Source organism: Pan troglodytes, chromosome 13 (assembly GCF_028858775.2).
Source record: "Pan troglodytes isolate AG18354 chromosome 13, NHGRI_mPanTro3-v2.0_pri, whole genome shotgun sequence".
In the NCBI taxonomy this organism is placed as follows: domain Eukaryota; kingdom Metazoa; phylum Chordata; class Mammalia; order Primates; family Hominidae; genus Pan; species Pan troglodytes.
The window spans coordinates 31,917,625-31,944,953 of NC_072411.2; the positions used below are offsets into that span (position 1 = coordinate 31,917,625).

A 27,329-nucleotide genomic window follows, 5' to 3' on the forward strand; every position below is an offset into this window, starting at 1 on the left:
TGTGAGCCACCGCGCCTGGCTGGCTATTCTTATACTTGAGAGTTGGCCGACTAATTAGTACCTGAGTCCTAATGGACAAAGTCACTTTCTGGTGCTGCTCAAAACGGTGTTGACAAGAAGCATCATGATCATGAAATGAAAGAATGTCTACCATGGCAGGGTAACCAGGAAACAGGAATCCAGACACTTCTGTCTCTCTTTTATTTATTTTTCTTTGTTATTATTTTAGTTTTTAGAGTTTCTAGCTAAAAACAGAGCAGAAATCTTTGTAAAACACACACACACATATACACACAAACACATTATAATTTTCCATATGCTACTTCTCTAGATTTTTCAAAAATCCTCTCATCACAAAAATCCTTCTGCAGACCGTAAACACATGAAGATCTTTTAAACATTCATTCCACTGGCTTTCCTCCTTAGAAGCATTATATTTTCGATCACATTTTAAAACACTAACATTGTAACAACAGAATTCAAACAGAAATAAAACATATTGTAAAAAGATAGGTGTTTTGTTTGAAATAATGGTGTTTATTTTACAATGCATATAATTAGGTCAAATTGTAAAAAGCATTTTTTTCCCCACACAAGAGATTTCATAAAGTATGCACACAGGTTATCCGGAATGCAATAAGCCTTTTCCACCAGTTTTAATGCACCTTTTGTACCAAAGGGCAAACCTATCACTATGGCTTGTGGTGGCTTAAAAAGAAAAACAAGCATAGTATTAAGAGAAATGCTGCAAGATGTGTCTATGAAGAGTACTACAGTGAGTTGTTAGGGCAAGGGGCACGTGGCCTTACACAGGCTGTCCCAGGAAATGCCCGGCCTCATCCTCTGAGGAGGTCTCCGTTTTGGAAAACAGCTCACGTTCTTTTCGGGTTTGTTCATTCCTGGATACTCCTAGTTTTACTGCGCGGGAGCGGGCGGCTTTCCCTTTGGTTTTAGGGGATTACTAAGTCTGGTGCACCCTGCTGTTTTCTTCTTGTCCCGAATTGTTCTCTGCTGTTCCTGCAGCCTCCCTTCCCACTGCTGGAAAGCAATTTGTCAGCATGACTACCAAATCATCTTACCCTTTATGCTGTTCAGCTAATATGAGAATTAAAGCAAGTTTTTTACTGTAATATACTAATATCGACAACAATTGTAACAGCTACCCTATGTCAAGCACTTACCATGTACCAGGTGACTTGGAAAGTCCTCAGTATGTGATGAAGCTTTTTTTTTTTCTTTCATTATGCAGCCCTTTCTTCCCATTATTATTTTTTTTTTTGCAAATAAGTCATTTTGACCCAAATCCAGCATAAATAGCTTTTCACCAATTCCTAACTTAAGACAACTAAAATTTACAATCATGTGGCAGTATAAATTTTAAAATTACAGTTCGTACACTTTGACAATCAAGATAGTCTGAAGTACAAAAAAGTAAATTGCCCTTTAGCTGAATTACCTTTTTAAAATAGGCCTGCTAGTTAATCTACCAAAAAAAAAATACAAGTTTCACGTGTTCTTCAAATTCCTTTTGTAGTTGTCATCTGCTAGTAAACAACATATGCAGGTTCCTAAAAATTTTTTTTCCAGTCTATTCATGACATTCAACAGGGCTTTTTATATGGAAATGTTAAAAACAAGAACTTCTAGGAGATTTATTTACTTTTGAATGGGTGTGTTATTTCCCTTTGTTTCAGATATGAGGCACAAACTTCTGAATTTAAGCTCTGTAAGGCACAGTAGAAACTTCCAATTTACAAATAAGGAATTCTCTGGGGGTTAGAACTGCCATGTCATGCAAAAAGGGAAAAATCATCTGTAAACTGCTACACTGCAATGTGTTAAGTCAGTCATGAAATGGCTGCTTGCCTTGGTATGCAGAAGAAAAGTTTCTGTGTTTTATGTTTTTGTTTTTCAATAAGACATGCCCAAGTCACTATAAAACTCACCACAGGCCTCCATTACCTAAGCATCAACAATAGGAGGCCAGTGGCACACGCTTATAACGCTTGCAATCACAATATAATATAAAGCATGAGTAAACTTTGTTTTTATACAAAACTGAAAAGAATCCCATCCCGCCCCTAGCCCCTTCAATAAAACCCCAAAGAAACAAAAAAGAAAATCCTTTAGCTTCGATTGACTGGTGTGGCTAAAATTAGGTTTCTATGCATCACTGCTGCTAGGGTGATCAATTTTGTCCTTTCTCAAGAGAAGGGATCTTGTCATGCACCCTACAGGAACAGTGAAGCCACAAACCTCAATTCTGCATAGCAAATTCCATCCCAATTTCATAATGACAAATATAACAATCTTTCCCTGTTTTGCTCAGCTTCTTCAAGCTTTGAGATCAGGTTTAATTGACTACATCTACTATAGCTCTATTAAATAGAATATCTTGATTCCCTAAAACCGTGACACTTATGATCTTGTGATGAGGTTTTCTCTATACACAATGTAGGCCGTCAAATGTTGTTTAATTTTTTTTTTTTTTTTGATGCACCAAATTTAAGAATGCCCTTTCAGGCAAGCAGTGGTCTCTAGCTGTTAAAACATTTCCTTAGTGGATCACAATAGCTTCTAAAACTGCCTTTCTAGTAAAGGCCATCAGAGAGGTAAAACTAAACTGTGCATTTGCCAAATAAGAATATGAATTGTATAAAAGCTCATATTCCAATCCTAGATCAAACAGCAAAAGTTCCACTAAGTTGGTTTCCATGTTTGTATAAAAGCTCCGACTGATTTTATGTATTTTGCTATGAAATTACCTTTGGGTCTTATAATCAGTATACCTCTACTCAGGAATGTCCAAATGATTTTATACAGCATGACGCTAGTACCGCTCTGTATGACAGTAAGGTTTTTTTTTTCTTCTTTTCTAAATAGAAAGAAAATATCCCTAGTCAGAAATAAACTGAGAAATTTACATTCTCCTCCCTTAAAAAAGTAAATAAAATAACATTATTCAAAATGTGAATTAGCTATAGACATACAATTACATAGATACATATCGATATAGCACATTCAATCTGCCAAAAAATTAATGATTACAAAGCCAGTATGGATGCTGCAATATCAAGAGAGATGTGCATACAATGATTAGAGCATTTGTAATTGCACTATACCTGCAGGCAGTCTGTTTGTTAAATTACAGGTGCTTTCTGAGCAAGGGGAAAAAAAAGTAACCTGTGTTGTTTGAGGCTGGGAGAATCAAGGATGAGAACATCTCAGTACTGTTTGGTGGTTTTGGTACTCATCTAACAGGCCGTGATTTTTCTCCCTCCCCATTTTGTTGTTCCAAAACAGTGATTTATATGGAAGTTTAGACTAGTGCCAAATAGCACTATAGTTAAAATGAGACCAGTATCATGGCCTAATTCTGACGTCCCAGCAGCTTTAAACAATCATGATTTATTTTCTTAAATCAAATTTCAACTCAAGCTGCTTGACAGAAGCTTGTCAATACATGTGCTGTATTTTTTTTGCATTTGTTGAAAAATTGCACATATAGAATTCCAAACATTTCTCTTGGTAGGTTCAGTTACACAAATACATGTTCTATAGAACATTGAGAGGTTACTTTTAAGTCCACAAATCTTCTGTAAGTTCAACCTAATCAGTTACCAGTTCAAGAAGATCTTGAAGGTGGTAAACTAGCAGGAACTTCAGACTTAGGAAATTAAAGGTGTCAGAATAATACCATCAACCAATGTCCCTGGCAGACTTAATTGAACTTAAAGAACCATTGAGAGTAAAACTGGTTTCAAATAAAGAGACATAAACAGATTTCCTGTTAAACCTCACAAGATACTTTTTACATTGCCGGTTTGGACACTGAACATGGGACGTGAACACTAACAACGTCATCTTAAGGACAAAGAAAAGAATGGACCGTGAGAATCAAATTTACAGTTACAACTGTTTGGCAATTGGCATTTCTAGTTCATTCTCAGCCAGTCATTTTAGGCTTCACAGTCTTACTCGCTAACATTTTAAGATACCAGCTTTTATTTTTTCAGTTCTTATTCATTTTATTTGACAAAAAGTCATTTTAAAATTGTGGCCCAAACACTAAGGAAAAAAAAAGGAAGGAAAAGCTCGAACAACAACAATAAAAGATTAAGAACAACCTCTAAAAAGTTTCTGGGTAGCAGCCATTAGGGTAATGTAGTGTGTGTTGGCATCTTTTTTGGCATCTGCAATTGAAAGAGAGGGTAAGAAAAAGAAGCAAAGAAGGGAGGAAAGACAATGGCACGTGGCATTTCAAAAGAAAGGACTCCTGCGTGTCTTTGATCCTGCCTTCTGCATATTTCTCTGAGCAATCAAGCTATGGCTGAAGGCAAACATCTAAAAGAAATGACACTTAACTGTTAGACGGGCATCCATTGTCCCAGTCCAAAGTGAGACAAGACAGTATATTCTATTAAAAAAGAAACTATGTGTGTATCCAGAGCAACACATTTAAAACCATAGTATTAATACATATAATCCTTCAGCAAAAACTACAAACTTATATTAAGCTGATGATGGCTTACATCGAACGATGTGTCCTGACTGTAACATTTGAGAGAAAAACTTGACCAAGAATGGAACTAGGATAAAGGCCATTGTAACCTGGGAAAAAAATCAGGAGGGAAGTATGAATTAGGGGGAAAAAAAGGGAAATCAGCTTTGTTTTGCTCCATAGAAAAGAAAAAGAGGGAAAGAGAGAGAGAGAAACAAGTCTTATCTTTGTTGAGTGCATGACTGAGAATTTAAAATACATTGAGTCACAAGGTTTTGCCTAAAAAAAAGATAGAGAGGAAATGTGCTGGGACTGTACTTCAGCATCCTCTGTTTTTCCTCTGAATAGTTTAAATAAAATCATAATGTTTACTACAAACTCTGTGGACACGCTCACACAGAGTCCAGGACGGCAATAAATTAGTATTATGCAAATTGTTTTCCACAGAAATACAGTCCCTCTTGTGTATCTTCAATAGCCCACCAGGGAAGGGCAGGGTGGGTGTCTAGGAGGCACAACTAGACCAGATTGTAATCCTTCAGGTTCAACTGGAGGATGGTGTCCTTGACGGCAGCAAACACAAAGCGGATATTCTCGGTGTCTGTGGCGCATGTGAAGTGGGAGTAGATAATTTCGTCACTGGGTTCAGGTCCACGAACATCTTCAGAATGAATTCTCGGGCTGCCTGGGCATCTCTCTGGGGTCCATCATATTCTGGGAAGTAGTCGACTAGATGGGAATACGCGATTTTCTCCTCTGGAAGATCTTTCTTGTTTAACAACAGAATAACCGAGGAGTTCTGGAACCAGGGATACGTGATAATTGTACTAAAGAGAGCCTTGCTTTCCTCCATTCGGTTCTCATTGTCTGACTCCACGAGAACTTGATCATATTCACTAAGCGCTACTAGAAACATGATAGAGGTGACATTTTCAAAGCAGTGTATCCATTTTCTTCTCTCTGACCTTTGGCCCCCTACATCGAACATTCTGAAAATGACACTTTGTAAGTCAAAGGGGTATTCGACGATCCCTGTGGTGGGGACTCGAACTCTAAGCACATCTTGTTGCGTAGCCAGGGTCAGCTACGCGGTCCAAGTCATTAAGATAGTATTTGGTAGAGTCAGATAATTGATATTCTCGTCGTCTATCATAGCATTCCTGGATTCCAGGATCATTCCATAAACTCTTTATTGCATCTACATATGGATTCTCAAAAGCAGACCCCTTCTCCACATCAACTTCTCGAACTAATTGTGCATGAGCTCATACTTGTATGTGCTCATACTTGTATGGGATCTTGAGTGAGTCCATGGCTCTGATCATGGCCTGCATGGCCGTGAAGATGTTCTGATACACCAGCTTGGTGAAGCCCCTTTTATCTTCATCAGAGTATCCTGACCCATGGATGATTCTCAACTGCTTGATAAAGGTACTCTTGCCACTCTCTCCTGTCCGGAGCAGCAGCAGCTTGAGCTCCCGGCGGGCGTCCCGCTTGTCCCTGCGGAGCTGCCGCTCGATCTCGTCGTTGATCCGCCGGGCTTCCTTGGCCTCCTCGCTCAGGCAGCACGCCATGATGGACTCCAGAGTCATTCTTCCAAAGTGCCTCCGCTGCAGCCCCGCCGGCACCCCCTGCTCACAGCGCGCACACACGCCTTCCCGCCATCGCTCCCCCGAGGCAGCGGTGGCTGCCGAGCCCCCGCCGCCTGGGCGCGCGTCCGGGACGAGCTCCGGGAACCGCCGCGGAGGCGGCGGCCAGGGCCGGGGCCACCAGGTGGGCCGGGGGCGCGGTGGAAGCGGATGGTCTGGGTCGACGGGAGAAGCGAGGCGGGCGCGGGAGGCGGGCGCGGGAGGCGGGCGCGGGAGGCGGGCGCGGGAGGCGGGCGCGGGAGGCGGGCGCGGGAGGCGGGCGCGGGAGGCGGGCGCGGGAGGCGGGCGCGGGAGGCGGGCGCGGGAGGCGGGCGCGGGAGGCGGGCGCGGGAGGCGGGCGCGGGAGGCGGGCGCGGGAGGCGGGCGCGGGAGGCGGGCGCGGGAGGCGGGCGCGGGAGGCGGGCGCTGGCTCGGCCGCCGCCGCCGCCGTAGGCCGTAGGGGCCTCGGCAGGCCAGTGACTGATAATTCTTGCACAGGTTGGCAAACTGCTGATGGGCATTTCTTATTCCCAGTGCCAAAAAATAACTTTATGTATTGTGACTTTATACGTTTTTTGTGCTTAAATGGAAGTATGACCATGAAGTTTGGGTAGAGATAAGGTTTCACCATAGCCTAAAAGCCCACAGGCATTGCTGGCAATACAACAAAGGTGAAACTGTAATAGTTTTATTCTCATCTCATAGCATTCAAAATCAGTTTTAGAGAAATGTGTTTTAATATATTCCTCAGTCTTTTCTTCACTTAGTCAACATGACTTCTATAAGTAATGCACAAATAGCATGTACCCAGTAAATAAAATCCTAGTTGAAAATTATCGACCAGCATGACCAACATGGAGAAAACCCATCTCTACTAAAAATACAAAAATTAGTTGGGTGTGATGGTGCATGTCTGTAATTTCAGCTACTCGGGAGGCTGAGGCAGGAGAATCGCTTGAACCCGGGATACAGAGGTTGCATGAGCTGAGATCGCACCATTGCACTCCAGCCTGGGCAACAAGAGTGAAACTCTCTCAAAAAAGAAAAAAGAAAATTATCAATTATCCTTCCAAGTCAAGGCCATTTGATATGGACTTCTGTCTTCTACTCTATGAGATGGGCATAATAATGATAGTATCTAATTCAACGGTGGTTGCTGTGCTTGAATAAAAAAACTCTGGAGAGAACCTGACACAAAACAAGTGCTCATTGATGTAGACTGAGGTTGAGACTACTTTTATTTTCTTCTGTCTTTAAAATGTTAAGTGCAAAATGCCAGGGCTCATGACAGGTATATTTACTAAGGGGAAATTACTGCTTTTTAAAAAAACTACATGTATATCATACCTGATGTTGCCTGAGTGTGGCTAGGGGTGGCTGCATGTTTCTGCACATGGGTGTGAGCAATGAGGAACAGACAGAGACACCTTAGGGAATGGTCCAGCTGATGGGTCCAGGGGAGCCCATAGAGGACACTGCCTTTGTAGGCGTCCAGGACCCAGCTTTAATCTATAGCAGATGCATACAGTCATACAGGTTTGATTTTTGTTGGTCCATGGAGGATTTGTCAGGATCTCAGGGGAAAGCCAGAGGTAGAAGGCATCTAACATTTTGAGCATTTATTGCTTGCAAAGCTGTGTGCTACACACTACAAATGCTGTTTCATTTAACCCTAACAACCCCCATACACTGCCTGTTTGTAAGAAGTGGAGAAAACTTAGGCTCATAGACTGTTCAAATGACTTGAAGGTCACACAATGCTAATAAGGGATTGAATCACATTTGAACTCAGGTACATATGATTTCAAACCCTCATCCTTTCTACTACATGGCACAGCCTTCCTCACAGGCTGACATGCACTAAGCGATTTAATTTAGGAGACTGGGAAGTAAACCAGAAAAGCCATGCGTTATTTCACAATGTGTTTCAAACCTTTCCAGTGAGTGGAATACTTAAATCTGCCATTTTGGATATTCAGTTATGATTTAAAAATTACTTGAGAAGTAAAATTTCCAATCAGAACAAAATCCACCTAGTCTGGAGGGATCATTCTGAGTTTATTGGATTCTGCCTGGCTAAATCTCTCTGTCTGTGTTGGGTGTTCCTCCCATGCAGGTCGGCTACTGCTCTACCAGCCAAGGTCTGGGGAAGGCAGCACCGTGCACCAAGGCACAAACTTCCTTCCTTGTCCTTGCTCCTTTTCCTCTGTTGCCGGTGGGTCTACTCTGTGTGCCCTTTTGCTGAACTGGGAGTGGTAAAACCTACTTGTGTTGGGACTTGCAGTAGAATGGACAGAACTAGTAATTTCGCCTGCTCTGGCCTGTGGCTACTTTGGCCTCCACTTCCTCCACTTGGTCTAGCCTGATTGACCAGAGGTCCACAGAAGTGCTCGGGGCCAGAGTTCCAGCTTAGTAATGGTGATGACTTGCTTTGCTTTGTCTCCTGAGCTTGCTCCATTGTGGATCCTTGACAGGGACAGGGAAATGAAATATTCCTAAATCTCAGCCAAAATAACAACACATCACTTTGATCTCCTAATTGTCCCGAACATTCTGTGTGTGACTGCCAGATTCCATATCTTCCTCTCTTGGACACAGTTAGATAAACACTGCCAAATCCTTGGTTTTAGATTCCCTAACTAAACTCCATGTAAACCAACTTCCTTCTGCTAAAACACTGTCTTCGGACAAAATGACAACATCCAGTGTTTTTTTACATCTGCCCAATTCTGATGAAACTGATGAGGCTGCATTTCAATGGCAATCTTGCCTTCATTGGACTTCATAATTTCTCCAGTTTTTTAGCCCAAAACTTGAAGACCTTCTCTTTCTGTGGTGTATATCTCTAAATCGCTAATTTACTCATTCATTAGGTATTGTTCTCATATTTCCAATCACAGAGCTTAATCTTATCTCCAAGTTTGGGGCACCTAAATTTAGCCCATTTATGTCTGATTTTGTTAAGTAGATTTGCTGCTCCACTCTTCTAGAGACACATGGATTCATCTAAACGGAAAATTTAACAAACTTTTATTTTTATTTTTATTTTTTGAGATGGAGTCTCATCCTGTCGCTCAGGCTGGAGTGCAGCAGCGCCATCTCTGCTCACCGCAACCTCCGCCTCCCCGATTCAAGCGATTCTCCTGCCTCAGCCTCCTGAGTAGCTGGGATTACAGACATGCGCCACCACGGCTGGCTAATTTTTGTATTTTTAGTAGAGACGGGGCTTCACCATATTGGCCAGGCTGGTCTCAAACTCCTGACTTCATGATCCACCTGCCTAGGACTCCCAGAGTTCTGGGATTACAGGCGTGAGCCACCGCACCCAGCCAACAAACTTATTTTTGAGCAGACTGGTTGTACTAAATGATTACATATGGCAGGAGTCTGGGGAAAATTTTTACTTATCTCTATTCCAGAACATCTACTGCAAATGCCATAATAGACTATTGTTCTTATATTATCTGAGCTATTTGAATTATCTGAATAAAGCTGTTTCTGTTTTTCTTGACTCAGGAAATACAGAGTTCTAATGACTGAACTGGGAAGGTAAGGATTGGGTTTAGAAAGAATAAGATGGACTTGACAGCTTTCAAAATTACTTGATAATCCATTATTATCCAATGACTACCTGCATAATAATATAATTTCCATACAAAGTTAAACTGAAAGAGTCCTTTGAGGTTCAATTTCTACACACTTGAATATACCACAATGCAGAACTTCAGTTGTTATGAGTAGACAAAATAAAACTCATTTTAAATTTATTTAACTGAAAAGCAGAGAAATTATTCCCCAAACCAGCAGGCTTTCTCTTTAAGGCTATTTTTCTTTCTCACTGAACGGCAGCATCTACTGTGAGATGCACAGGCGGGGAACAGCTCTAAGTTTCTGATAGGAGGGGCCAATGGTTCATGGTTCAGGAAAGAACGGTTAGTCCGGAAATTCTCTAATTTAGAGAAACATAAAGGGGAGGCATCTGAACTGAAATTCTCTAAAGTGCTGCTTCCTTGTGGCTTACACCGTTCTCGTGTTTATTCATCAGTATGTATCAACAGCCCTTTGGACTGAGAGTTTATGCTGATAAATGCTTTCTCCTCCTCCCCTACATTCTTCCTTTTTTCTTCTTCCACTCCTCCTCCTTCTCTTTCTTCCTCTTGTTTTTCTCCTCCTCCTCCTTCTCTTTCTTCCTCTTGTTTTCATCCTCCTCCTCCCCTTCTTTCTCCGCCTCTTTTTGCTGCTTGGGATATAGTTAGACCATTTGAGCTAGATACGGTTATAGGATTGCTATCACCATGGTATGTGTTGGTATTAAAGATAAGACATATATGGATCTAAGTAATGTCTTCAGTGCCAAGATATTAGAAGCTTTGAAATCCATCTTAAACATCTTTGCAGCACTATTAGTTATTTTTTATGTGACAACAGTTATGGTGATAGGAACGTGTGCTTTCTGGGAGGAAATTATGAAAGGTGTTAAGTACAGGGAGGTTTAAGTTATAAGAAACAACATAAAAGCACACTTTTTTTTTTTTTTTGAGAGGGAGTCTCAGTCTTTCACCCAGGCTGGAGTGCAGTGGCACTATCTTGGCTCACTGCAACCTCTGCCTCCTGGGTTCAAGCGCTTCTCCTGTCTCAGCCTCCCAAGTAGCTGGGACTACAGGCACACGCCACCACCCCCAGCTAATTTTTGTATTTTTAGTAGAGGTGGGGTTTTGCTATGTTGGTCAGGCCGGTCTTGAATTGCTGACCTCAGGTGATCCACCTGTCTTGGCCTCCCAAAGTGCTGGGATTACAGCATGAGCCACTGCGCCAGCCAAAAGCATACGCTTATGCTGGGCTTGAGATGTCACACTTTGCCTACTCCCATTATTCTAATGTCCACTTTAAGGTTATTAAAATGTCCTAAGATCATTCAAGACAGACCAGTCTACATCTTCACTTTATTATCCCCAAGCCCTCAGAGATGCCACAGCTACTGAGAAAAGGTCACCTAACACTTCAGAATCAGAAAGTTCTGCAAAAGCCAAGGGCTCTTCTAAAAAGAGACCACATTGCAACTGCTTCCCGTACATGCCCGTCAACTAATGTGATCACAGAAGTGTTTTAGAAACAGCTTTTATCTTACTTGGTTTTCTCCTCATCAAATGTTTTCAATTTAGTTTTTAGACATTTTAATTTTTCTTGAAAAAGAATCCCCCATTTTATAATTGAATCCTGGCTCTGTCATTTGCCAGTTCTGTGGTCTTCTGCAAATAACCTGTGTGCTTGTTTCTTGCCCCTGCCAATGGTGCCTACAAGACTTTTGTTTCAATGAAATGAACGTATGTGAAAGCTTCATCACAGGGTTGCCGGGCGGGCGGGGAACCGGGTCTGCGCGCCAGCCGGGCGGTGGGCGCGGACAGGGCCGAGGGCGCCCGGGAGCCGTGTCAGGCGGCGGCGAGGAGCGGGCGCGGGGAGCCTTCGGCGGCCGCTCGCTGCGGGGACACCCCGGTGGATGAGCTCTCGCTGCCAGGGGCACGGCGTAGGGGGCCTCGGCAGGCAGTCACTGAGAGGTTCCAGGGCATGCAGGAGTAAGGTAGAAAAATGTTGCCACCCACTTCTGCCAAAAGTCTGGCCCATCAATCAGAAAGCCAGCAGTCATCTCCTTTACTGAGAGAGAGTTGTATTCGTGGCAGCTGAAGCCACCCCTTTATCCTCAATTTTCACCCCACTCCTCTTCAACAGCACCTCTTTCCCTGAATCAGTGTCAGATAATACAAATTGTAGCAGCATCCAAGAGTGGAATAGGATAGGTAATGGGGCCATTGTTAACATTTCATGAAGTCTGCAAAAGAGAGAAAAAGATCTGAGGATTGTAGTTTTCAGGCTAAAGAAGTATCACTGGCTCCAAATGATTAGGAACCGTTTGTTTTTTATAATACTATGGATCTATTTTTCTTCTTTAAAAACTAAAAGTAGCTTACATTTTACACAAATCTGATAATTAATGACATTAATGAGTAAAATATCTGATTGCTAATTAGATAACCCATTGTATTCATTCAGATTTGTTGAGCATTCATTTATTGAGCATTATTACTGAGGCCCTCCTACATGCAAAACGTTCTTCTAGGCACTGGGGATACAGTCAAGGAGACAGTCGAAATCTTCCCTTCAGGGAGCCTGCATTCTGCTGAGGGGGAGACAGACAACACACAGACAATTTAAAAAACCAGAGAGTGAAAAGAACTACCCAGAGTGGATGGAATGGAGTGAATAAATAGTTCCTTATGATGAGAGTAGTCAGGGAAGGCCTTTTTGAGGAGGTGCCTTTTAATTTGAGGTTCCAATATCGGGAAGAAGCTGGTCAGGAGAAGTTCCAATGGGTCACATTTCTAGGTAGAGGGAATAGTTGAAGCAAAGGCTGTGGCTGCAAGGAGTTCATTTTGTTTGAGGAACTGTACAGGCCAAGTAGATGGAGCTTGGTGGCTGAGACCTTCAAAGAGAGCGGATCCAGATGAGGCAAAAGAGACCAGGGAGGGCCAGACCTCACATGCTGGAGTGGCCACAGCGAGTCTGATCTTTTTCTAAGGCCAATGGGAAGTCATTGGAAGGTTTTCAGTGATGACTCACAAGATCGGATTTATATTTTACAAGATCTTCCTGCCTGTTTTGTGGAAATGGATGGTAGGGGTGTGAGAGAGAAAGTGAGAGGTCAGGGTATGTTTGGAAGAAGAGTCGGTGGGACTTGTTGATGGATTAACTGTGGAAGGTGAGGGAGGAAGGAGGAGTTGACGAAATCCAGCCTAGTGTTGGTCATGATGAAATTTACATAATATTCAGAAAACTAGATAAACAGTGGCAGGAGGAAACCTCTCAATCTAGTATCTAGTGGACTAATGTGTGTGTGTGCTATTAGAACTATGGAGAAAATTTTATTAATTATGAAATAATGTGTATATGTTCATGCTTGTGTCTGTCTGTGATGCTATGTAATAGAATATCAAATAGATTTTTTTCCGTTTTCATGGCTCAAAGCCAAGGAGACCAGCCACATCTTGCTTTTACTGAAAGGCATTAATGAAGATTTGGCTCTACCACTAACTCCTGCATATATCTCCTCCCCCTTCCTATAAGCCAAGGTCCGTGAAGGGAGAAGTCTCACTGGGTGTGCACAGCTTCCAAACAGCAGATCTGCCATCCCTGGCCCACTTTACTCATGAAACTGAGTATGTTTGTCTGTCCTCTGGCGAGACTAGCATCTTGCTACTCACTTGAGCATCTGCTTAGACAGAAAAAAATTTGAAGATAAATATTTTAAAAATCAATAGTTTCCTAAATACGAGAAATAATTAGAAATAAAACCAAAAAATTCTATTTACACCATCATTAGGAAAACAGAATGTTAGGAATAATCCTTACAAGACATTTGTGAAACCTCTACTTAAAAAAATACATACACTTTATAAATGCACAGCAATATGTAATGATTTTTAACCAATTTTTAAATCTATCTACTAGTTTACAGAAATATGGTTTTTTTCAATTGAGTATAAGGGTTAAAAGTATCTAATTCCAATCCCAAAAGGATTTTCTTTGCAATTTGACAAAATAATTTCAAAGTTCATCTGGAGAAAGGAACAGTTGAGATTAGTGGGAAAAAAGGAAGCAGAGCTGTGGACACTCCCTGTGAAATGCTATGTACGAAACAAAGTGTTCATAGAAAGCTGCACAGACTCTACAATTCACAGATAAACCACTGAGCACAATGATCTTAAAACAGAAACATGAATTTAACATTTCATAGCGAAGCATCCTAAAGCCATGTAAGGGATAGGCTTTCTTACCAAAGAGTATGTGGAAAGTCATCTATTTCATTCAGGAAAGAAGTCTAATTGGAGACTTAACTCATACCACACACTGGAATAAGTTGTCATACATTAAACAGATAGATGTGAAAACAATATGAAACCACTCCAGAATTTTTTTAAGGCTGCTAAAATAAAAAGTAGGCAAACATAACCTAATCTTGGTTTGAAAAAATTTAAGAAAAAAGAAAGCATTGAATGAAACCACACAGGAAAAAAGAGAACTGACAATATAAACCTGTCTATATGTACATATACATATAAAAATAAAGGAGATTAAAAACAACTGGAGAAAAATCTTATAATGTATTTCCTACATAACATGACATTTTACTAAGCAATTGAAATATAGCTTATTAAAAAAATAGGTAAAAGATACAAGGAGACATCCATAAAAGAAGACAAAAAGCTAATAAATGGCCAGATGCGGTGGCTCACACCTGTAATCCCAGCACTTTGAGAGGCCGAGGTGGGTGGATCACGACATCAGGAGATTGAGACCATCCTGGCTAACACAGTGAAACCCCGTCTCTACTAAAAATACAAAAAATTAGCCGAGTGTGGTGGCAGGAGCCTGTAGTCCCAGCTACTCGGGAGGCTGAGGCAGGAGAATGGCATGAACCTGGAAGGCGGAGCTTGCAGTGAGCTGGGATCATGCCACTGTACTCCAGCCTGGGCGACACAGTGAGACTCCGTCTCAAAAAAAAAAAAAAAAGAATCTGATGGATGCTTTTAGATGAATCTGAATAAAGCACCTCGGTAAATGAGAGAGAAAGCAAGTAACTTTTTACAGGGTCATAATAGGATTTGAGTTGGGAAGGAGTTTGCTGGGCAGAGAACCAAGTTCATGATAATCTAGGAGGAAGAACCAGTGAGTAAATATTCAACCGTATGGAAAAGCTCTGCCCTGTTTGAAATGGCTAACATTTAAGTTCAAACACTGGCAGAGGCATAGGTTGAGGCTAAAATTTTGACTGCGACTGGGTTTTGAAGGGCAGTCCAGTTAATGCTGCTGAGTTTGGCCTTCCTCATGTATGCAACAACAGGATAATAAAGATTTCTAGAGAGGAATTTTTTTTTTTTATTTTTTGGAAGGTAATTGTTGCAAGCAATGTACAGAAAAGACTGGAGGGTGGAGAGAACAGTTTCAGGGAGATCAGTTAAGAGGTGGTTGCACTTTTCCAGTAAGAAAAGTTGCAGCCTGAGGAAAGTAGACTCTGCTAAAAATACTGATACTAATAGAACAGCTGTGGCTCTTTCCACTGTCCTGGCTCAAAGTGAAGTTTTGAACTGTTTTTGTTTTTGTTTTTTGTTTTTCTGAAACCACCCAAGTTGAGCTGCTGGTTCTCTCTGCACTACCCAGTCCCGTCGGGCATCCACGGTTCTACCCTTTCTTTTAGGGGCCTTAAAAAGTGCTGGGTTATTGAAAAATATTTATAGTAGAGTCGAGATGGGCTGACTGAAACATCAGGATGTATACGGGTCACATTTCTCCTGGGTGCTCATGGAGTGAGGTGCAAGCAGCGATCAGAGGAAGACCTTCACGGGGGGCAATGAAGGCAATGCTAGCAGTTCTCCTGGCGGGACGGGGAACAGCACTCCCCTGAACGGTGGTGGACAGACTTCAGCGTGGCTTGGTTCCATCACCTGCCCGACTGCCCTTGGTTTGGCTGTATTGGTCTTCTTTAGGGCAGAAACTGAGTTCTTTCCAAGTATGATCTCTACTCTTCTCTGTGTGATCCCTGGAAGCCATGCAGGTCACCCTGACCTCGTTCTTGTCAGGTTCTCTGTCATCCTATTGACTCCCTGGAAAACCGCAACCTTAATTGTTTATTTGTAGGCTAATGTTATACCTTTATCTTTGAAATCTTTGCCTTTTGATTTTCAAAAATTGTTCTTTCAAAAATCTTGGTTCTTATAAACTAACAGCTTTCCAAACTATCATCTTTTATGTGGACTTCAAAAAATTCACTCTCTTTGTTTTTCTTTACTTTTTTTTTTGAGACGGAGTTTTGCTCTCATTGCCCAGGCTGGAGTGCAATGGTACGATCTCTGCTCACTGCAACCTCTGCCTCCCAGGTTCAAGCGATTCTCCTGCCTCAGCCTCTCAAGTAGCTAGGATTATAGGCGTGAGCCACCATGCCGGCTAATTTTTGTATTTTTAGTAGAGACGGGGTTTCACTATGTTGGTCAGGCTGGTCTGGAACTTCTCACCTAGTTATCCACCCACCTCGCCTCCCAAAGTGCTGGGATTACAGGCGTGAGCCACTGCGCCCGGCCGACTCTCTTTTTCTTTGTGTTTGACTAAATAAGTTTTAAACCTCTGTTCTCACATTCCCCTTAAAAATCTCTCTTAACAGTTTGCATTCTCTTTGCGTTTGAGCTAAATAAATTTTAAACTTCTTTTCTTTCATTTCTCTTAAACTAAAGATATCACTAGCAGTTTGTATCCCTCTATAGGGACATACATGATCAGACAGATATGGAAAAGAAAAGCATACTAAATTATTTTCTAAATATAATTTATTACAATAATTCTTTTAAAAGCTAACTAAAATTATGATATCCTAGGAGGATAAAAATTACTGAAATGGACTCAAGAAGAAACAGAAAAAAGAAAAGGCTAATTCAAATGATAGAAAAAAAAGCTGAAAAGGATGTCAAAGTCCTCAACTATTTCATAATAGAGATGCCCAGTTTTATGCATGTAGCCTTTGAGGATTATATATAATGCCTATGATTATTTTTTAAATTGCTCTGAAGCATTGGTTTTCAAAATATTGGCTGGGCATGGTGGCTCACTCCTGTAATCCCAGCATTTTGGGGGAGGCCAAGGTAGGCAGATTACTTGAGGTCAGGAGTTCGAGACCAACCTGGCCAACATGGTGAAAACCCATCTCTACTAAAAATACAAAATTCAGCTGGGTGTGTAGCTGGGTCTGTAGTCTCAGCTACTTGGGGCGCTGAGGCACAAGAATTGCTTGAATCTGGAAAGTGGACGTTGCAGTGAGCTGAGATTGTGCCACTGCACTCCAGCCTGGGCAACAGAGCAAGACTCTGTCTCAAATAAATAAATATATATCTGCACAATAATCACTTGGGGAGTTTATTAAACATATGAATTCCTTTCTCCTCTCTCCCCATCTTCTCTTTGGGACTTTGATATAGTAGTTATGGGATGGGATCTGGGAATCTGAATTTTAAACAAACAGATGCTTAGAGAACCATACTGTCCTTAGAGAAACCTGTTCTAAAGCCATAGTCTTTTTAAATACGAAGTTTGCACAAACAATTCATTAGAATGGATTAAAGAAATAGAACTTTAGTTATTTTTCCTAATAAAATAATAAATTTCAGTTTCACTTTAATAGCATTTAACTGCTTGAGCTGGCCCCCTCTCTGAGTTCTTATGTCAAATGGCCAATTCACATGCATGGTCCAACAGATATTCTTTTTTTTTTATACTTTAAGTTTTAGGGTACATGTGCACAATGTGCAGGTTAGTTACATATGTATATATGTGCCATGCTGGTGTGCTGCACCCATTAACTCGTCATTTAACATTAGGTATATCTCCTAATGCTATCCCTCCCCCCTCCCCCCACCCCGCAACAGGCCCTAGTGTGTGATGTTCCCCTTCCTGTATCCATGGGTTCTTATTGTTCAGTTCCCATCTATGAGTGAGAACATGCAGTATTTGGTTTTTTGTCCTTGTGATAGTTTGCTGAGAATGATGGTTTCCAGCTTCATCCATGTCCCTACGAAGGACATGAACTCATCATTTTTTTATGGCTGCATAGTATTCCATGGTGTATATGTGCCATATTTTCTTAATCCAGTCTATCATTGTTGGACATTTGGCTTGGTTCCAAGTCTTTGCTATTGTGAATAGTGCCACAATAAATATACTTGTGCATGTGTCTTTATAGCAGCATGATTTATAATCCTTTGGGTATATACCCAGTAATGGGATGGCTGGGTCAAATGGTATTTCTAGTTCAAGATCCCTGAGGAATCACCACACTGACTTCCACAATGGTTGAACTAGTTTACAGTCCCACCAAGAGTGTAAAAATGTTCCTGTTTCTCCACATCCTCTCCAGCACCTGTTGTTTCCTGACTTTTTAATGATCGCCATTCTAACTGGTGTGAGATGGTATCTCATTGTGGTTTTGATTTGCATTTCTCTGATGGCCAGTGATGATGAGCATTTTTTCATGTGTTTTTTGCCTGCATAAATGTCTTCTTTTCAGAAGTGTCTGTTCATATCCTTCGTCCACTTTTTGATGGGGCTGTTTGTTTTTTTCTTGTAAATTTGTTTGAGTTCATTGTAGATTCTGGATATTAGCCCTTTATCAGATGAGTTGATTGCAAAAATTTTCTCCCATTCTGTAGGTTGCCTCCAACAGATATTCTTGAAAGAAAGCGTAGGTGCCACCTGGTCCCCTCACCAGTGTGTTTGCTCTTTAAACGCTGCATGGCAATTTCTAATTATGTGGGTTATACAATATAGTTGTCACTAAAGGAATCCTCACAAAATGAACAAGTGGCATGATTATATTCCTGAAGAGAAGCCACAGATTGAAGACAGAGCACTACTGGATGATGCTTTTCCTATTTGTAGTTCAAGGAAAAGATTTCATCAATCACATTATGAGTCAAACACAAGGATGATCCAATCAGATATGAAAAGCATTGGCTCAGTAATTTTAAGTGATCAGAAATGTTACCGGAAAATAGAGATCCATACACAGTATCAGCAATAGCAAACCTTATCTTAATTGGATATTGTACCTGCGAATTAACTAATAAAAGGATGAGGTCGGCTGGGCGCGGTGGCTCAGGCCTGTAATCCCAGCACTTTGGGATGCTGAAGCGGGCGGATCACGAGGTCAGGAGATCAAGACCATCCTGGCTAACACGGTGAAACTCCATCTCTGCTGAAAATACAAAAAATTAGCCGGGCGTGGTGGCAGGCACCTGTAGTCCCAGCTACTCAGGAGGCTGAGGCAGGAGAATGGCGTGAACCCGGGAGGCGGAGCTTGCAGTGAGCGGAGATCAGGCCACTGCACTCCAGCCTGGGCGACAGAGCGAGACGCAAGACTCCGTCACAAAAAAAAAAAAAAAAAAAAAAAAAGATGAGGTCTTTAATATGCTGAGTACTTAAAATCTAAGCATCCAGAATATTATTAAAATAAATTTAATTAGAGATATCATTTGTAAATAAATGAACATTCACATATTATGGTAATATTTCAACAGCATTGTTTTTGCTGATAAATGTGCATCATTAAACATATTAAGCGTCTTCTTTCAAGCAGCACTATTCAAAGTGTGGTCCATGGGCTTCTGGTGGTCATGAACTATTTGTTACAAGTTCAGGATAAATATGGCAATAAGAGTCAGCATTTAGAGACTTTTACAGCAATTTGGTAGAGTAATTTAGTGTCTATTGAATGTAATCATAAAGAAATTAAACTTTTATTTCGATTGTTTGTGGCTTCTTATTTTACTTTTCTACTAATTTCTTTTTGTTTTGTTTTAACCAAAATAGCAGTACATGATGGATGGGAAACTGCAAAAAAGGATTTCACACAGATAATTTGAAAAACATTGTTTTAAAGCATAGAAAACAATCCTAATTTATGTATAACGTATAATATCCTAATTTATTTTATAAATTAGCTTAGTCCTGAAATAAAAACCTGACAAATATCCCACAATAAGAAACCTACAATTACATTATGAGTAAAATATTAGCAAATCCATCCAGTCTCAAATTAAAATACTAATATGCTATGACCAAATTGAATTTTGTTTTTTCTTCTTTAACTTTTAAACTGCAGTGATGGTTTAATTTTTAATAATGTGTTATTTATGTTATAGTATTGGCTTAAAAGAGACAACAATATAATTACACTGCTAAATATTCATGAAAAATTATTTCATCAACAAAACAGGATATTAAGCAGTAATGAGTACAACTTTTCATAATCATATATTTACTTAGTAGAAAAAATCTGAAATATTATAAACTAAAACATTTACAGTGGCTGTTTTTGTTTTGATTTATATTTTCTTCTTTTGTTTATTGCTAAGTTGCTATGTTCTAAACTTTTAATAACACTTTTTTTTTTTTTTTTTTGAGATGGAGTCTCACTCTGTCGCCAGGCTGGAGTGCAACGGTGCGATCTCGGCTCACTGCAACCTCCACCTTCCAGGTTCAAGCGATTCTCCTGCCTCAGCCTCCCGAGTAGCTGGGACTACAGGCGTGTGTCACCACGCCCACCTAATTTTTGTATTTTTAGTAGAGACGGGGTTTCACCATGTTGAAGAGGTCAAGAGATCATGAGGTCTCCCAAAGTGCTGGGATTACAGGCTTGAGCCATTGCGCCCAACCAGTACTTTTTTTTTTTTTTTTTTAAGAGACAGGATCTTGCCCTGTCACCTAGGCTAGAGTACAATGGCATGATTATAGCTAACTGCAACCTTGATGTCCTGGGCTCAAGTGTTCCTCTTAGCCTCCCAAGTAGCTGGGACTACAGGTGTGTACCACCACTCCTGGCTAATTTATTTATTTATTTGTTGTAGAGATAGGGTCTTGCTATGTTGCCAAGGCTGATCTCAGACTCACAGCCTTAAGCGATCCTTCTGCCTTGACCTCCTAAAGTACTGGGACTAGAAGCGTGAGCCACTGTGCCTGGACTATAACATATATAATTTTATGTAATAAGTTAAAAAATGTATAGTCATTATCGGTATAAAACATTGTATGTGCCTGGAGTCTAAATTCCTATAAAACATGTAAGGATTTAATATTACTCACTTACAGGTTTACACGTTTTCCACCAGCTTCTTTTGGAAGTAATTTACTCAATGGCTCATTTTAGTTTCATCTTCAGGAATGAGCAATTTGTAATTGACAAAGAAAAGCAATAAAAAAACCCATTAGCCTCTCTCAAACTACTGTGCATTACATGCATTTGCATTAACAAAGACAGATTTTTTGTTCTCTGAAAAGTATCAAGCCTTTTTTTCTCCCCGCACTGTGGCCTTACTTATTTCCCAGGTAACAGGGTGGTAGGTCCAGTCTTCTTCCCTTGAAATTTCCCTCCACCTGATGGGTCTGCCTTCTAGATAGATCCTTTCTTTGTTTATGTGATTACTCTGAACTTCCCACCCTTCTTTACTGCCTACCTGTCGAATGCTTTTTCTAATAGTTCTAGTCATCGATAATCATCCTTGGGTTTGACTCATAATGTGATTAATGAAATCTTTTTTTTGAACTACAAATGGGAAAATCATCATCTTTTTTCTTTGAACACTTAAATCACGATAGCATTATTTATTATAAAATCACTAATACTCTCTAAATGTCTTGCTGAAATAATTTAGTTCAGTAGTCCCTTTCCTTTCATGTGTATTTAGACTAGATTCCTTAAAGAAATCATAATTTCTTTTAGAAGAATACTTGTCACACACACCAAAAAACAACCCAAAGTGATTGCGTTGAGTGAAAAGAACAAGGTGAGAAATTGTGAATGTATTTAATAGTATTGCATCTTCATTCGTTCTCTCAAAAGAATATTTGCTGAATATTTACTATGTGACAGTTACTGCTGTAGGAGCTGGTGATATGACAAGGAACATACAAGATGGGGTCTTTGCCATCAAGTTGCACGCATGTATACGTACATGCATATGTGCATATGCATAGACATACAGTAAAACATCAGTCTGCAACAAAACAGATTAAGAGGACAGAGAGTGTATACTGGTTATTCTTCATCATCTATCTAGATCTATTCTCTGCCCTTTGCTGCTTGGCTCTTTGTGGCTCCTGTTTTCTATTGCTCATGAAGAGCGAATGCCCTGTTCTTTAGGAAAACATTGTTGGGCTTTTAGACGGTGGGCCAGGAGGGCAGATCCCATTCTCTGTTATGGGACATTTCATCAGAAGTGAGTGGAGACTTGGAACTAATGGGACTTTTGCAGATTACTGACAGTTCTGGGGACTCAACAAAGATGGCAGTGGTGTGGCATGGTCCACGTTCAGAAGAGGGGTGCCACCTTTTAAACAAAGGAAACAGTCAAGGGAAGCTGAGATTTATGTTCAGTATAGAAGGCTTTCTGAGGAGGTGCCATGCAAATTTCTGATTGAATTGAGAAAGTGAGTCATTCAAATATCTGAGTGAAGTGTTCCAGACAGAGAAAACCACAGTACAAAGGAAAGTGAGGAGCAGCAAGAAAGCCAATGTGGCTGATGAAGTGACTGAGGGGGTAGTGATAGGAGCTGAGGGTGGAGAGGTAGCCAGAAGCTGGCTACATAGAGTTTTTTAGGCCATATTTTGAAGACTTAACAAAAAATTATGAGTGAGGTTGGAAGGCATTCAAAGGTTTCAACTTCGCGATTTGAAAGTGACAAACTATGACTTACATTTTAAAAAGATAACTGATGACTGTGTGGCAAATAGACTGTCAAGGGCAGAAGTAAAAGCCAAGAGGCCTATGACACTAGAAGACTAGGTGACTCAGGACAGAAACTTGTACCGGGGTTGCAAGTAGTGAAGGTCGTGACTGGTCGGATTTAGGAAATATTTTGAAGGTAGAGCTTGCAGGACTTGGTGGATTGAATGTAGAATGTGAGAGAAAAGTGCGAAGTTCAGGATGGCTATAATGATTTTGGCCTGAATAACTGGAAAAATGGAGTTGATATTTATTGACATGGGGAAAACTATGGGAAGAATTTGGGTGGGAAATGAAAGTCCCATTTTGGACATATTAAGTTTGAGTGCATTTCATATATTCAGTGCACATGGAGAACAGAGGGTTGAATATTTGAATCTGAAGTAAAATGGAGAGATTGGTGTTGAAGGTAAGATGTGAAGCTTGTTGCTGAATGTGGCATCTAAAGCCAATTGGGTTGGACGAGATCATTTATAGATGAGCACTGAGCAGGTGCTTTGCTGCATTCTGAGGATGGGAACAGGGCTTCACGGGCACAAGATCTTTGCAATCACGCAAGACCTCTTGTTCAGAAGGGCCCCATGCTTTGTTGAGTGCTCTGCTCTCACTATCTTGAAACTTTTAATAATTTTTGAATAAGAGCCCTGCATTTTCATTCTGCACTGCACCCTGCAAATTATGCAACGGGTTCTAGTTGGGAACATAAAGATCCAGCCAAAGAAAGAGCCAATGAAGTAGACCGAAAACCAAGCAAGTGTGAGGAGGTGTCATAAAAGCCAAGGGAGTAAATTGTGTGACATGGACAGCATGACCCACAGACTCAAAAAGATGCTGCAAGGTCAAATTACCTCAGGACTGAACATCAACCATTGGATTTAGCAACTTGGGTGTGCTTGTTGCCCATGCTGGAGTGGGTTGAAGAGAGAAGAAACGAAAAAATGTTGAATGTGAACAACTTTTTTTTTTATATATATACAATGGCCCTGCCTCCCACAGCTTTATTTCTTTCAGTTTTAGATGCAAAACAAAAAACTTTAAAGGAAAATATGACTTCAAAGGAAAGGAACAAATTTCCAAAGACTTGGGGGAGTGAATGCAGAGCCTGGTGCGGACGGACAAGGTCTGTAGACGGAGGGCAGAGGTGGTGGAAGGGGCCAGGGACCTGCAGGCCTCCCCCTGGAACTGGGACTGGTCTCCGTCTGCTGACGTCAAGGTCAGCTCCCCCGCGGAGCTGACTTCAACAGCCCACAACTGTGGGGCTTCAGCAGCCACGCCAGCCCAGCCTAGCTCTCGGTAGGTTTGGCCGTTCATGCTGAAAAATAAATATTAAAGCCTGTCCCCTGTCTACTGCTTCCCCCAACTGCACAGACGCCAGCCTCTAGGCCTGAGAGGTGGAAACACTGGCCACCAGCCCGGCAGCCCCTATAGGCCCCCCAGATAGGCTGCCTCAGTCCTCCTCTGAGAGCTGCAGATCCTCCAGCTCATCCTCCGGCCCCTGGGCCAGCCGCTGCAGCTCCCCAGGGGCCAGCCCCGCCTCTGCGTCTGGGTCTCCATCCTCCAAGTTGCTGCTGTCCTCCTCGCCCTCCTCCTCGTCCTCTTTATCCTCTTCCACCCCATGCCGAGTGCTCAGGAGCCCCAGTATTCCTCTTTGCAAGAATCCCTCGGTGTCGTCCTATTCAGAGCTGTTCAAGTCAAAGAGGTCTTTAAATTGCTTCCTGTCCTCATCCTTCCTGTCAGCCACCTTCCTTCGTTTGATCTCAGGGAAGTTCAGGTCTTCCAGCCGCTCTTTGCCACTGATCTCCAGCTGGATCTCCCAGTCACGCAGCTTGCGCCAGTGGCTGTAGTACAAGGTCAGGGGGGTCCCCTCTTCCAGGGTCAGCTTCTGCCAGGCTTCCACTGCCTGCTGGTCAGAGACGCCGAAGGAAACCCTCTGGCGGTGGCTGCAGATGTGTTCCGAGTTCTCCTGAACCTTCCCAAGCAGCTGCTGCACCTGCCGGCAGTAGTTGGCCACCTTGCACTCCCGGAGGAACGACTTCAGCTGCAGGACCACAGGCAGCGCCAGCTCCGGGAAGCCGATGCAGTGTGCCTGGCTGTGCAGGTACTCCAGGGTGAGGTTGTACAGCTGCTCCACCAGGCTGTCCTGGTACGCCTTCTCCTGCAGGTTGACATTGGACAGCTTCAGGATCACGGAGAAGTTGATGGGCTTGGAGCTCATGCGCCCCAGCTTCCTGCTGAAGTCGACCTGCTGGAACATCTCCAGGATGAAAGGCAGCACTGGGATGAAGGCCCTCGAGCTCCCCGAGAGCAGCGTCAGGGCACGGATGCAGTGCATTCGCAGTGGGTAGAAGCGGGCAGTGGGGATGAGCTTGATACAGCCAATGATGACCCGGGCATGGGAGTAGACCAAGGGCTGGAGGGCTTCGCTGGGGCCCACAGTGCTCAGGACCCAGCACCACAGGAAGAGGCAGTGCACGTACTGCCAGTTGTACACAGACGTTTCGTTCTTGCAGGTGGTCATGGCGTTGTGCAGGTGTAGGGCGAGCTGGCGGATGTAGAGGAAGGCGTGCTGGTAGGCCACACCCGGCTCCAAGGCCAGCAGCTCCCTCAGGGTCCGCTGCATGAAACTGATGAAGGGGAGGGCACCAGGCGAGGTGAACTTGCAGTTCCTCACATACATGATGTACATTTGCTTGAGGACGGGGCCAAGGAAAGTGTCCTTCTTGTGCCGGCAGACCCTGCTGAGGACCAGGAAAGCCAGCACCCGCAGGGACTCCTCCCCTGTGCTCCATACGACCACCATTCTCTTAAGCAGCATGCGGCACTGCTTGGGGAAGGTCAAGAAGCAGGGCACCAGCACGCTGATGTGCCACAGCACGGCCGCCAACACCATCGTCTCCGACACACAGGACACCAGCTGTATGACCCAGCCCAGGTACGCCTTGATGTCCACACGGAGCTTCCCCCAGAGCGGGCTGCTGGACGGCTGCAGCATCCTGCTGCTGTCCTTTGCCGCCTTTCCAAACAGCAGCTTCTGGAGACAGCCAATAAGGTCTCTGATGCAGAAGGTGACCAGAGCATTGAACACAGCACTGTCCGTGACCTGGAATTTGTTGGCCTCAGCACTTTCCTGGTCCCCTTGGGTGGTGGCCACAGCTGCTCCGAATGCCTGTACCACTTCATGGAACAGCTTTGGAGTGAGGTGTTGCTTTGCTGCCTGCTTCCATCTCTCAACCATGGCGAGGGTCACAGGAACACAATTCTTCCCCTTCAGCCCTCTGGGGACTCTGTCCCCATCTTCCCCCGCCTCCGCTCCATCCTCATCCTCACTGGCTTCCTCCAGCACATCTGGCAGGGAGTTGAACGGCTCCTCTTCCTCCTCAGAGCTGTCCGAGTCACTGAAGTTTAGCTGGCTCTGGTCATTCTCCTGCAGGAACTTGTAGAACTCGGGGTCTCTGTCCTTCAGCTGAGAGAGCTGATCTTTGTGCTCAGAGGCACAGCCTTTACGCCGGCTGGCCGAGGGGCTCCGGCCCGGCTCATCCGGACTCCGGGCAGCCTCGCGTGCCTCCCGCGTCTCCGCTTCTGGAGAGTATTCGGACTTAGAGTCAAAGCCCGAAGCTAGGAACTCGTCCACCGTCAGCTCCGCCAGGCGCCTCCTGCGCCGCCGCGCACCTGCCATGATACCAGCCCGCAGCTTGCGCCCCACTTCCGGCCCCAGAATGCCTCGTGGCTGCGCACTTCCGTCGCCCAGGCCCCGCCCCGTTCCCCGCCCCGCCGCGCCACACCCAGCCGAGTGGCTCTACGGTTCTCCGACCGCAGCGCCCGCGGCCTCCGGGCGGGAGGGCGCGTTCGCGTGCTCGGTGCGGGCAGCCCCGGTGGGGCCCAGATGCGCCTCCCGCTCGGCGCCCGGCTTCGTAGGACGCGGCGACGCCGGTGTCCGTCCTGGGGAAGAGAGACCAGGAGTCCCGCCGCGCCCGCAGCCCACCCGGCGTTCCGAGGGCACGCGCCTGCGAGAACGCGAGGCTGTGACGGCGGGCCCCTATGCAAAGAGCTCCCACAAATCAACAATAAAAAGCAGAGGGTCCAGTAGAAAGCGCGAATGGCGGTGGGAACCGCACTGATGTTGCCAGCTCGACAGAAGCCGGGCGACCCGAGAGCCAGGCTGGCTTCGCTTCCGATCCGCAGAGACCAGGCCAGCGCCACGAACACCACGCAGGGCGCTCCCTGTCCATGGCCCTCTGGGTGCGGACGGCGGCTCTTCCGCGACCCTTCCCGGGGACGCCGCATGGGGCGAAGGCGGTGGGGAGGCCAGCGCCTTCCTTCCTGCTACCAGCCTGACACCCGGGCCCCCGGGCCTGGACAGCCAGACCCCGCGACAGGGTCGCCCCGGGGCGCAGGCGTGGATCCCCCAGACCTGGCGCTGAAGGGGCGCGTGAGGCGGACGCAGGCAGAGTGGCCTCAGGGTCCCATTCGGCCTCTTGGTGCCGCGGGGCCCCATGGCTCCCCAGAGGAGAGCAAGTTAGGGGGTCGGGGGAGCGGGGATGGCTTCCGGGGGAGGAGGAGGGCGAGGCCTAGGGGGCTTCTCGGAGGAGGAGGAGGGCGAGGCTTAGGGGGTTTCCCGGGGGAGGAGGAGGGCGAGGCCTGGGGGGCTTCTCGGAGGAGGAGGAGGGCGAGGCCTAGGTGGGGCTTCTCAGAGGAGAACGGCAAGGCCTGGGGGGTTCCCGGAGGAGAAGGCGAGGCCTAGGGGGGCTTCCCGGAGGAGGAGGAGGGCTAGGCCTGAGGGGGGAGCTTCCCGGAGGAGGAGGAGGGGTAGGCCTGGGGGCGGGGCTTCCCGGAGAAGGAGGATGGCGGGGCCTGGGGGGCTTCTCGGAGGAGGAGGCAGACCCG

General features: G+C 43.9%; 1 protein-coding gene and 1 pseudogene across 1 annotated transcript; both read right to left on the reverse strand.

Moving 5' to 3' along the window:
• Window positions 1-4,984: 4,984 nt before the first annotated feature.
• LOC129143400 (guanine nucleotide-binding protein G(q) subunit alpha-like) lies at window positions 4,985-6,226 on the reverse strand (annotated as a pseudogene).
• Window positions 6,227-23,386: 17,160 nt separating this feature from the next.
• On the reverse strand, window positions 23,387-26,141 carry LOC129143397 (nucleolar complex protein 2 homolog). The gene is given in 1 exon segment (XM_054679751.2): window positions 23,387-26,141. A coding segment is annotated over 1 exon segment (2,229 nt). The 5' UTR covers window positions 26,122-26,141; the 3' UTR covers window positions 23,387-23,892.
• Window positions 26,142-27,329: the final 1,188 nt, after the last annotated feature.